The 12873-nt window shown below is 33.7% G+C and overlaps 1 protein-coding gene and 1 long non-coding RNA gene across 2 annotated transcripts in view; one reads left to right on the forward strand and one right to left on the reverse strand.

Annotated features, from left to right (window-relative positions):
* Positions 1 to 12873, forward strand: part of LOC145195994 (uncharacterized) — a 247611-nt gene that overhangs the window by 39809 nt on the left and 194929 nt on the right. Inside the window, exon 52 of the mRNA XM_090078096.1 lies at positions 4552 to 4763. Within this exon, the coding sequence (XP_089934222.1) occupies positions 4552 to 4763 (212 nt within the window). The remainder of the gene's footprint in view (positions 1 to 4551; positions 4764 to 12873) is intronic.
* On the reverse strand, positions 3456 to 3938 carry LOC149892234 (uncharacterized). Its single transcript, XR_016449430.1, has 3 exons — positions 3833 to 3938; positions 3653 to 3719; positions 3456 to 3571 (listed from the first exon to the last, which is right to left on the reverse strand). It is a non-coding gene; the product is annotated as an uncharacterized LOC149892234 (long non-coding RNA).

Here is a 12873-nt window from a genome sequence, read left to right on the forward strand (position 1 = left end):
CCACTCATGTGGTATTGCACTGTAAAGCACATTTAATCTAGATAATTAAAAAAAAAATACGGATTTAAAAATTCATTAAAAATTACTAGATATGCTAACTCTAGTTTTATTTAAAGAATCAGTCAAGAGAAAGAAACTTCAAATCTTTGAATTTTAAACAGAGAAAATGTCAAAAAGCACCATTTATTTAGTAATTCAACGTGCAGAGAATATATTAGGATCAAAAAGAAGGGTTGGAAGTGGTAGAAAACCTAAAGTAATGGATACCAAAGTAAAGCAAAAATTAAGACTTTGATCAATCAGACATCGTTCAAATGTTCCCTGCAATATACAGTATTGGACAAAACATTTGCAACCAAATAATGCTAATTTAGTTTCTTTATATAAAGTGCTGCATTTTTTCAATTTAGAGAAATAACTATGTAGCTGTTTAGAGACAAAGTTCTTCAAGTTTTATTCATCACAAAGTTCATTATTTGTACACGAAAATTAATAAATTAATCAAAAGTATTAAAAAAAGTTGATTTCCTTCTGGACAAAACAAGTGCAACTCAACGAAATGTTGACCAAGATGTATTTCGCTATCAATATTTCGTGGCGAATCCTTTGTTGTCGATCACAGCCTTGCATCTTCGAGGCATAGATTCGATCAGGTCATCAATGAAACTTTGTGGAATCGCTGCCCAGGCCTTTTGGATTTGTTCAAACAGTTGATCCTTATTACGAACACCTTCACGATTCATTCTGCGGTTGACGATCTCCCACAGGTTCTCGATAGGGTTGAGATCCGGAGATTGAGGCGGTCAATCCATCACCGATAGGTGGTTGTCTTGAAACCACTGCTTGACTACTTTTGAAGTGTGTTTCGGACTGTTGTCTTGCTGAAAAACCCATTTTATTGGCATGCTCCATTCAGCATGAGGTAACATAACATCATTCAGGATATTTTTATGCATGAAACGGTCCATTATTCCATCGTTTCGATGTATTGGACCTAGACGGTTAACAGAAAAACACCCCCAGACCATTACATTGCCTCCACCATGCTTCACGGTCTTATGGCAGTAACGTAAATCGAGACATTTTCCGGCCGGTCGACGTACACGGCAAATGCAATCGCTCCCAATTATGTTGAACTTCGATTCATCACTGAACAGGACAGTTCGCTATGTCTGCACATTCCAGTCAATATGAGATGTAGCAAACAGGAGTCTTTTCTTCTGGTTTTTTAGTGAAATTAGTGGTTTCTTTGCAGGGCGTCGAGAAAACAATCCGGCTTCAACAGCAAGTCGTCTGATTGTTCGGTCCGATACAGGCAGCTCTAATTGCTTTTGTATCTCGACTGATGATATCCAGGGATCCTTCTTGATGGATCTGACGATCATAGAATCCTCTAGAAGTGGTGGAACGCGGTCTTCCACCTTTGTTATCTTCTGCCAACTTCCCCGTAGAACGATATTTGGAACATAGTCTTGATACGGTCCATTTTTTCACGCGATATCACAAATACTTTTTTGCGACATTCCACTTACGTAATCGCCAATAATTTTCTTTCTTAGTTCCAATCTAAGACTGTCGGGAGCCATTTTTGCACTTGAAGTCATACAAATAATAAAAATAAATAATCACGCTTCTCAAAGCTTACCGTGTTACATTTACCTTGTGATGATACAATAATGCTCTGTGGAACACAACGTCTTGGTTGGATGTGGACTGTATTGATGTAATGAAACACTTGTTGTATTTCACTTCTTGTATTGATGTTCTTCGATAAAACGCTTTGATAAAACTCACTTCGATAAACTGTCTTGATAATACTGACTGATTGACTTCCATATACTGATTGAATTACATGTCGATTTACATGTCTCTTATATAGTAAAATGAACCTGTGTGAACCTGTTCTGGAAGATTCTAGATGCTTCTTTTCGATGCTTCTGGAAGCTTCTGGATGCGTCTGGATGCTTCTGAATGTTTCTGGATATTTCTGGATGCTACTGGATGTTTCCAGATGCTTCTTCTGGAAACTTCTGGAAGCTTCTGCATGCTTCTGGAAACTTCTGGATACTTCCTTTAATTATTAAAAAACTTCCGTGACGTTGACACGGACCAGACTTAAGAAAATAAAACAAACCAAAAAAGTTGCACTTGTTTTGTCCGCTGCAAAATGGCACATGCCAACGAAATTCTCCCTGTGTGCTGTCACCTGTCAGCTGATTGCTCATGTCATGGCATGCTATGACTCCAGACTCCTGAACTGTTTGCTGTGGTCGTATAGTTCGTTTTGTTTTTAAGACATGTAAAATTAGGATAACTTTTTAGCATTGTTCGATGTTGGTTGCAAATGTTTTGTCCAATACTGTATATGTAAAATAATTAAGAAGTACATTAGCATAAGAAAAAGACAAAAAAATGTAATTCCAATGAGATCAGAGAAATAAAAAGCTGAAGCAAGGAAGAAATGTAGAAGATTGAATTGAAATTTCAAAAACTTAAACTGGATTATCGATGATGAATCGATGGTATTGGTAATTGTACCAGCAAATTCTATACAAGAAATATTAGACTATGGACCAAAAGATGTAAAATAAAAAAAAGTTTGAAGATCATATAATCTTTTGGTTATGCTTCTCAGAAAAGGGTTTATCAAAACCTTATTTTTTGAATTAAGGAGTTTCAATGAATTAGTACAATTACTTAAAGGAATGTGCACAAACAAGAGTGATGCCGTTTATGAGACAATATTAGGCAGATAATGATTTTGGCCAGATCAAGCAAGAGCTCATTATGCTATGATAAATTTTGAATATATTATTATTGTTGAACCATCTCTTTGCAATAGAAGCCGTATGTTTTGGATCGTTATTTTGTTGAACGATCCAAAGCAACGGCATGTTATCACAGCACACGGAAGCATCATTTCTTGAAGTATATTAACATAAATGTCAGCTGTCATAGTGTCTGTTGTTAAATACATAGCACCAATATCAGATGACAAGAAACATTCCCACACCATAATGCTTCCACCACTAGATTTTTTTTTTAGTGTTATGTGGGTCAAACTCTTTATTTGGTGGTCTGCGGACAAACTTCCTACCACCTGATCCAAAAATATTTATATTGGATTCATCTGTCCACAAAAATAAGTCCCATTTCTTATTTCTTAATGCAGAGTATTTATGACAAAACTCTTTCCTGGCTTTTGTATGTTTTTTTAACTAAGGTTCACTTCTAGGTTCTTGAAAATAAATTTCCTTTAACTAAACGTCCTCTAATCGTTTGTGAGGCTATATTTTACTCTAAATTTTTTTAATGGTGTTGCTGGAGATAAATGGATCGTTTTTAGCTTCACGAATAGTTAATTTATCTTCTCGGTAAGTTGTTTTTCTTTTGCAACCTCTAGGTTCCACACTTTTTTGTGGTTTTAAATCGTTTTGAACCATTCTAACAGAACGCTCAGTTATTCTGGAAATGTCTCTATATGACTTTCCACTGTTTTTAAGTCGTTGAAATACTAATCGCTCAGCCGAGATGCAATGTGACTTTCTTTCCATAATATCCTTAGTTAAAACTGTTGTATGAATAATTTTTTTAATATGTTATGTAACATTAATATCAACGCATCATATTTTAAAATATTAAAAGTACTTACAGGCTTACAAGCGAAAAGTAATATCTGCAACTTCAGCAATTTTTTTCTTTTAATTGTTAATAATTAACTGAAATATTAATAGTATAATATATAAATAAACTGTAAAAAATTAACTGAACATAATAGAACACTTATTGAACATACCATGCTTCAAAATATTATAAAATATTGTAATATTACCTAGTGGCGTTGAAGTCATAGCTGTCATCAATAGGAAAGGGGTAGCAGTGAGCCTTCACTTTGACTAAATATGAGGGTTATCAAGCTCTCCGCCCCCTCTTCCTATGCCTATGATGTTAGGGATTCAAACAAATATTCCTAAAGTAATAACAGTTGAAAGTTTAAGAAAAACAGCAATGAAACATTTCTGTATTTCTGTGTTTTTTTCGATTAAATTTCCAGCTCCTTTAAACAAAAAATTTTCAGTTACATAAGAAAAATCATAGATAACTTAGTAATTTTTTTAAAGATGTATGTGTTAACACTAAACATTACAAAAATAAAAAAATATATACAAATTTTCATTAATTGCTGAGAATAAAATGTATTTATTATTTTTTCCACTACTTTATATCGATGGCTTAGAGCTAAAATATTGTAGTTTCGAGTTCATCATGCTCTCAATTTTGAAACTTTATTTACGCTTCATCAAACTATTTTTCGGTACAAATGCTTTTAAAAAATTTTTTTAAAACCTTAATTTCAACGCCTCAACCTACGTAAAGCATGGGGAGCTGACACGAGAGTGTATGAGTGTCTATTTCGGAGTGTTTTAATTTTTTTTTTGTTTGTTTGCTATTTCGTTTTGTATTTCAACGTGCATTTAAAATATTTTATTTAGTTAAGTTTGCTGTAATAATTTACTTAGTTTTTAAAATTAAGTTTGGATATCTTCTTAGCAACCGTCAGCGAAGATATTGAAAATTTAGCAAGTACAATCTCTGCGTTCCGAGAACAATTCTGCGGTACGGTTGAAGAGATGACTAAAACACATGAACAAGAGTACGTAGTACTGACCGGACTAAAAAAGAAGTACAAAAGAAAAGTCGAATGGCTCGGAATTGTTGAAGCGAACAGGTTGTCTTCGATGAGTGATAAATATAGAATCCATTAGAAAAGTTTAAAGGGGGAGGGGGGTTTACAAGTGCTGGTATTGTTAAAGCAATTAAATGGTGGTAGCTATTACTTCTTTATAGTGTCTGAGGTGAAATTTTCTCATCTCAAATTATTTTTTAATTTAACTTCGTGATTTTTAAAGTAGGTTATGATAAAGCTATAATATATATATATATATATATATATATATATATATATATATATATATATATATATATATATATATATATATATATATATATATATATATATATATATACAAAAAAGTACTTGTATTTATGCTAAAAAAATATGATATTTATATGGTATATAATGGAAATATAGCTTGCTCATTAAAGTGTATGCGCGTTGCCCCTGGATTTTTAGAGAGTTTTTTGTTTTACTTAAAGCTTGGTTTCGAATAGTTGTAGAAATATCGTACAACAATCGTGCAACATTCGTTTGATTTGTTGTGCGGTAAATTGTTGTGCAACGCAATGTTTCCATTAGATTCAATTAGCGCAAAAGTCTTTCAAAAAAAACAGTGTAAACAAACAAAAAATGGCCGTCATAAAAAAAAATATCACTCTAAATTATCGACTTTTTGTTACACTTTTAATTTTAAGACGCCAAAAAAGCGTAAAGAAAAGAAAGCATATGTTTTGGGTCAGAGAACTATTTAAAAAACTCGTTAAGCAAGGTGCGTTTAGTTCTTTGGTGCAAAAAATGATGCTATTTGATAGGGAATTTTTTTAAACGATACTCAAGAATGTCTCCTGACAGACTTGAACACCTTTTGTCATTAATCGGATTTTCAAATTTGTCTTAATGTATTCAATGTGTTAAAATGAGGCGGTTGTACTACTGTGCAAAAGGGGAGTGGAGTTTGTATGATTCACAGTCAGATGGGAAAAATATTGTCAAGTTCATAAAGAAAGCAATGACTCATTAGTGTCTCAGGGAAGGTTAAAACTATGAATTGCGGATTCTGGCTCATTGATACTTTTCCATACTTAAGGAATTCAAGATGGCGTCGTGTTTTTAATTTTCTGCAATCATGAATTGTGCATTCTGGCTCATTGATACTTTTCCATACTTAAGGAATTCAAGATGGTGTTGTGTTTTTAAAATGTAAAAATGTTATTATATTTCCATCTCATTGTTAATATCATGCCGGAACCTGCAAAGAAGTATAAAACTGTATCTTTTTCGTAATTTATTCTAGACCAAAGAGTTTATCATAATCCATAAATGTAAAGCAGGGTTTTAGTTTGTAGTGTCCTAGGGTAAGGGTATGAATGCCGTCTTGTAAGATGTGTCTTTTGTCGTCGTTAGCGCTGAGAGCGACTTTGTTGATTTCTTCGGTGTATATGTTATGTTCATGTGATCGGATAACGTTCATGGCTGTAAGCTTTTCTGTCTTATTCATCAAGCAGTCGTAATAGTCTTGATGAGTGATGTGTTTTTGAATATTCTCCATGGTTTGTTATTTTTAAAAAAATTTATTCTTTAAAAATTTCACCACAAGGTATTGATAACTTCTTGAAAGTCAAGACCTTAATTCAATTTTTTTAAGATGTAAAGACACAAATGACCACAATAAGAAGTGTTACCAAACTGAACTCTCTCGCTGTTGTAATAAACTTGACTTTTCAAATAATCGACAAGTTCGACAAGAGGAGGCTGAGCGTAAGAATCAAAACTATACTTTTTGTCAGCGTCTTTATACCAGCACACCCAATGAAACCCACCAGTGCTTGAATCTCCTGTATTCACAATTCCACATTCTTTTTTTCTTGTCTTTTCTGGCAATTCATCCCTCACAAAAACACCTCTAAAGTTTTTTAATTTTAACTGTTTAGCAGCCTTTATCAATTGAAAGTTAGTTAAAGCCTCATTAGGTAAAACAATTCCTTCTACGCCAATCCATTGAAAGTCGATCATTTTTTTAATTTCTTAAAAAGTTTATCCGAATTTTTTAACAAGCGATTTTCATAGAATAGCACCTAAAAAGGGTATACTATTAAAGGGTGAGTTAGGTCCGAGTAATAATCCAGCTCCAACAGATTGATAACCTTTTCCATTTTTAACAAAGAGTCCATCACCGTGAACATTTTTAGTCCATGGGGTAATAAACAATCCTTCTCCACCTAAAGTTTTTATCTTCATTCCTTTTCCATTTTTGCTCATGTAAAAAAGACCTCGTCCAGCAATTTTATCAACCATAGCAGAGCCAGCAGAAGAACCTACACCTGCTAGCAATCCAGTAGCTAGAGCAGGAACTACTCTTGTGGCAAGAGTGCTACCTATCATACCTAATAACGGTAGAAGAGCTCCGATAAATCCACCTTCTATTTTTGAGTTGTATGCAATTTGTCTTTTGCTCAATTTAAGAGTGACTCCTTTACCAGCTTCATACGCTTTTCTAATTTTGTTCAATTGCGCATTAGTGATAGCGAGAACATGTTTACCGTTCAAGTCTTGATGAGAAAGCTTAATGCTTGTATCGGTTTTATCATGCATAGCTTTTTTAATTTTATCAGATTGACTCTGTGAGATATTAATTTTGATGTTTTGATAATTACTCATTTTTTTATGTATTAAAAATTATTTATTTCACTTCTCGAATATGATATCGTATTGTAATATCCTCTCCACGAAAATCAACCAAATCTCCATTCTGATCAATGATACGAGTAACCATTGTTGAAATTTCAAACAGTTTAACAGGAAGATAAATCAAATGCATTGGTCTCTCGATGATTTTATAGCCAGGACTAACATTTGGATAAAAGGAGTAAATACAATTGAGTTGGGTTCCATTAATATAGGATGATCCGATAACGTTGTTAACGATTCTGATGGTGTTAATGCTTGAAATTCTAACGATATGATCCGACTCGTATTCGGAATTAGAATTTAATTTTCTTTTAGTAAACCCTAAAACTGAAGAGATGCTATTCTCCACGTTAAAGTCAATCAAATAATTCAAACCAAGTTTAATGGTTGATTTTAAAGTATTAAGATTGATTCCAATTTGAAGGTTGTTTGGAGAGTAATTAATTTTATTTGCAATAATATAACTTCCACGTTGAGCTGTTTTTATTGTGTTTAAAATAGACCTTTGCAAATAGTCATTGATGTCTTTAATGTCATAGCTTCCTGATGGAATGATAATGTTCTCCTAATGAGCTCCATTGTTCATGCTGTATTTGAAAGAATTGTTTTTACTGTTTACATTTGGAATGCTGTTGTAAGTCTCAAGACCGAGAAAAGCCATTTCATAACTTTTTCCTTCGTCAAAAACGATTTTATCCAAAAAATCAGTGGTGATAACACTTGATTTTCCATCTACATCGATGATTATACCTGTCATTTTTAAAATAAGAATTATTTTTTAAATTGTTTTAGAAAAATAAAAAATCGTCAAATCCGCTTCTGTACTTTCCCTCGTTCTTTTTAGAAGAGAGATCAATGACAGCAAATCCGTGAGGTTCATTCCAGCAATGATTGCAAAAGGCTTTAAATTCTTCTATTTTCATATCGCAGGAAACGTGATCTTGATAAATGTGATTAACGCTTTTTTGATCTTGTTTAAAAAGACAAATAAAGTTAGCATTTTCTCTAATGGTATGTCTTGGAATCTCGAAATAGTTTTGAGCGAGGTAAAAGCAGTCAACGTTAGAGTGTCTTCCTCGGATGTAGTATTTTTCACACTTGTTTTGTTTGGTCAATTGCAAATCGTCAAAGATCATTAAATTGTTTTTGGATGAATCAAGATCTTCTGGTTCTGGCACATCGTCTGCTGTTTCGAAAAATTGACATTCCATATCATCATTGTCGGAATATTTTTTTGAAAGATCGTTAATAACATCTTCATGGATTAAATTCAATTTTTCCATTTCGTCTTGTACATCATCCGTTAACAAATCAACAATATCCTTTTTAGGAAGTTTATTTTCGAATGATCTTTTGAGTATTTTGTATTCGGGTTGGAAAAGAGATTTTCCAAACACTTGCAAATGATTGTAGTCTAGCCATCCAGGTCTTAAAAGTAAATTGAGTAGCAACGTTGTTTTTCCGTATCCAGACTTTCCAACAATGATTCCTCGAATGCTTCTTGGTAAAAGCTTGCTGTTGTTTCTTTTGGTTTTTCCAATTTTACACGACAATTTCATCACTTCCATATTTTTTATATTAAAAAAGTTTTTATATATGTTAAAATGTATTGCGTTAAGTGTAGAAGAGAGACTGAGACCATTCACTTGAAAAACGAGATCACAAAAAACAACAGACCTATGCTTAAAGGAACTTGCGTCATCTGCGGAACGACTAAATGCAAATTTGTTTCTGCGCATGCGCTTAGCGGAGGAGACTTGGTGGAATCGATCAACAATTTTTCAAAAAAAATAAAGCTTCCATGGGCAAAGTTTCCAGGAGAAATGCACGTTCCAGGGATGAACTTTGCAGGGCCTGGTACCAATTTAGACAAAAGACTCACTTCCACAGACATGTATCAAGAGTGGAGCAAACCGGTGGATAGAGTGGACAATGCTGCATATCACCACGATTTAGCTTACAAGTATTTTAACGACAAGCAAAACAGAAATTTAGCAGATCGAATGATGCTTGAAGAAATGGATTCTATACAAAATCCCACTCAGAGAGAAATAAGCGAGCGAAAAATCATCGAGCCTATCATCAAAGCCAAAGCCAAATTCGGATTAGGTGTGAGTGATTTGAAATGAACGGATCAACTTGCAGAGGAGCTTCATAAACCGGTGATTCATCATTTTAAAAAAAGAAAAGTAACTGTGAACGGCATTGATGAGATATGGGCTGCTGATTTGGTGGACATGCAATCGTTTTCAAAATTCAACAACGGCGTAAAATATTTACTCATGGTGATCGACGTGTTCTCCAAGTATGGATGGATCGTTCCGTTAAAAAGCAAAACAGGTCTTGAAGTGGCTGAAGCGATGAAAAAGATTTTCACAGAAAGAAAATGTATTAAATTGTGGGTGGATAAAGGAAAAGAGTTTTACAACAAGCATGTACAAGCTCTAGGTGTGCAATTATACTCCACTGAAAATGAAGAAAAAAGTTCTGTTGTTGAACGATGGAATAGAACGATGAAAGAGAGAATGTTTAAATATTTTTCAGCTAACAACACCAATAAATACATTGACGTATTAGATGAGATGGTGAAAAATTACAACAACACCAAACACTCTTCCATTAAAATGACACCAGTTGAAGCTAGCGATGAAAAGAATAAAGGTAGGGTATGGTGGAGTCTGTATGGAAAGGATCAAACATTACCAGCAAAACCAAAATTTTCCATGGGCGATCAAGTGAGGATCGTAAAAAAGAAGTCTCATTTTGAAAAAGGGTATACGCCGAGATGGACTGAAGAGGTTTTTACCGTGTCAAAAGTTCAGTATACGAATCCGCCCACGTATAAAATCTCTGACGCTAACGGTGAAAAAATTCAAGGCACCTTTTACGAGCAGGAGATGCAAAAGACGCATCAAGACATATTCAGAATTGAAAAAATCATTCGCAAAACCAAGAGCAAGTCGTTAGTCAAATGGCTGGGATATCCAGACTCGTTTAATTCATGGGTAGATAATAATGAATTGTTAAGTTTGCAAAAATGATCTAAAAATTTATTTTTAACATGTAAAATGCATGCTCCTCACAAGTTTTTTAGAAATGCTGCCTCAGCAGAAGTTCATAGTTTGGATTTGCAATTAAAAATTTTGGAAGAGAGGGTTAGAGAGTTGGAGGAAAGAAGACCAAACAACATTATTATATCTACGAAAATGTTAGATCATCCACCTTATTTCAACGTTAATGAACAATATGAGATTTTTGCTCAGAAAGACATTAAATTTGCTGCTCTCTCACATACAATGATAGCTTTATCCATTGGGTTGAATTTGGAGAAAGGTGTTGCAGTGATAACATTAATGAATAAAATTACTGATCAATTGAATTATAGAAAAAACGAAGTTATTATTTCAGAGTCTGTAGATGATGTTATTATAGACGTGAATAGTAACAGCAAACAGGATGTGATTGTTAAAAAAGGAGAAAAACTTTGCAAGATTAACTATATTGATTTAAAATAGTTTTTTTTATTAATAAAAAATGGAAATATTGAATGAAAAACTTTATCCAGTTCTTCCATCAGCTCCTGTAGATGAAGGAGGACATGTTTATAGGCTTCAGAAAATAAGCGAGATTCAGAAAGAGATAGAGAGTGAAAAAGCAAAGCGAGTTCATCTAAGCAAAAAGTACCATCGCGCTTTCAGAATCATTTCGAATGTGGATAATACGATGCAAGTCTTATGCATTGCATTAGGTGCGACTGGAATAGGGCTTTTGTCTACGATTATTGCCAGTCCTGTAGCAATTGCGTGTGAAGGTGTAGCTATTGGAATGGGGTTTTTATCCATTGTAGGAGGACAAGTCAACAAAAAACTAACATTAAAAGCGGAGAAGCATGAAAAGATCAAAGTATTGGCAGAGTCAAAATTGAATACGATTAGCGAGCGCATTTCCAAAGCGTTGATGGATGGAAAAATAAACGATTCAGAGTTTCAATTGATTCTTGATGAGCTTCAAAAATTTAAATCCTTGATGGAGGAAATACGAACCAAAACCAAAAAGGGAATAGATGAAGTTACTAAAGAAAACTTGATCCAAAAAGGACGAGAAGACGCGATTCAAACGTTTAACAATTTGTTTAAGAAAGGATCAACGTAGTCGTAAAAACCAATTTATGTATTTTTCCACGTATTTTAAGAAAGGATCAACGTAGTCGTAAAAACCAATTTATGTATTTTTTCCACGTATTTTAAAAAGATGTTTTTCTTTAAAATACAAGACCTGAATAAAAGGGATGAAATTGTGAAAGAAATTAATGACAGACGAAAGAGGATTTATCAGAACAGCGTGAATGACAACATTTCAGATACGAATTTTCAAGCTGATGTGAGCAAGCTTTACAAGCCGATCATCGAGAGCAATGAAAAGATGATCAAAAGCCTGTCAGTCGATCAAAAAAAGAAAAGACCTTTCGAAGTGAACAAAGTTGGAGATAAAAGGTGCATTGGAAAAATGGAGGTTGAAATAGATGGAAATGATATCATTGTTGGTGGTGAAAGGTATGAAGGAACAAAAGGTCTTTGGGAACTGATGACTGAATTAACAATACCAAAGAGCTATACCGATGAAGATTTGCAAAATTATGAAAAAATTTTAATGGACAGTGATGCTATAAGATCTGATTCGCAACCGCATAAACCGAAATCATCAAGAAGACCAAAGTATCAGCAACTTATTGCTCCTATTTGGGAAAAAATGATGCGTATTGAAAAGGGTATAAAAGGTCGTGGTGTTATTATTCTTCCAAGTGATCCTAATGCGTTGGTGGAAAAGCTTGAATTGAGTATTGCTGCATGGCATGCTGGGAATAAAGAGTCAAGAAATGTGGCTGTTGCTATTTGCGATGAGCTGTTGAGACAAGGAGAGATTAATAAAGAGGAATATAAATCGTTAATGAGGGCTATTGATAAAATTATTTAAAAAAATTGTTTTATTTAAAAAAATGCTCATTGTGAACAAAAGAAGATATGTGAAAAAGAACGTTGTTGGTGGAGGTGGTATTGTAGACATGATTAAAAATTTCATAAAAAGAGCAGCTGCGTCAAGTGTGTCAAAAGCAACAGTGAATTTGCTTAAAAATGCCGCAACAAGTAAAATTGGACAAGAAGCGATTACAGCTGCAAAATCTGCTGGGACAGAGTTAGCCCTTTCAGCCATTTCCACTGCTAGAGATGTGGCTATTGATAAAGGTAAAAAGACCATTGAGAAATTAAAGACTGGTTCATCTATTCAAAGTAAGAAAATGTCTAAAAAGAACGCGATTCGAATTCAAGATCTGGTGAAAATAGGACAGGGCATGAAAATAGTATGAAGATAGCATTCTGTTGCGATGACTTGTTATAAACTTGCAATGACTTGCAATGAGAGACATTTAAATGAATTAAATAATTTTTTTTATTATATAAAAAATGATAAGTACTGAGCGATTAAGAGTTACTGAGAACCCAGAGTAT

Source organism: Hydra viridissima, unplaced genomic scaffold (assembly GCF_058129835.1).
Source record: "Hydra viridissima isolate aposymbiotic clone 2 unplaced genomic scaffold, HvirCarnegie_v1 scaffold_2, whole genome shotgun sequence".
In the NCBI taxonomy this organism is placed as follows: Eukaryota; Metazoa; Cnidaria; class Hydrozoa; order Anthoathecata; family Hydridae; genus Hydra; species Hydra viridissima.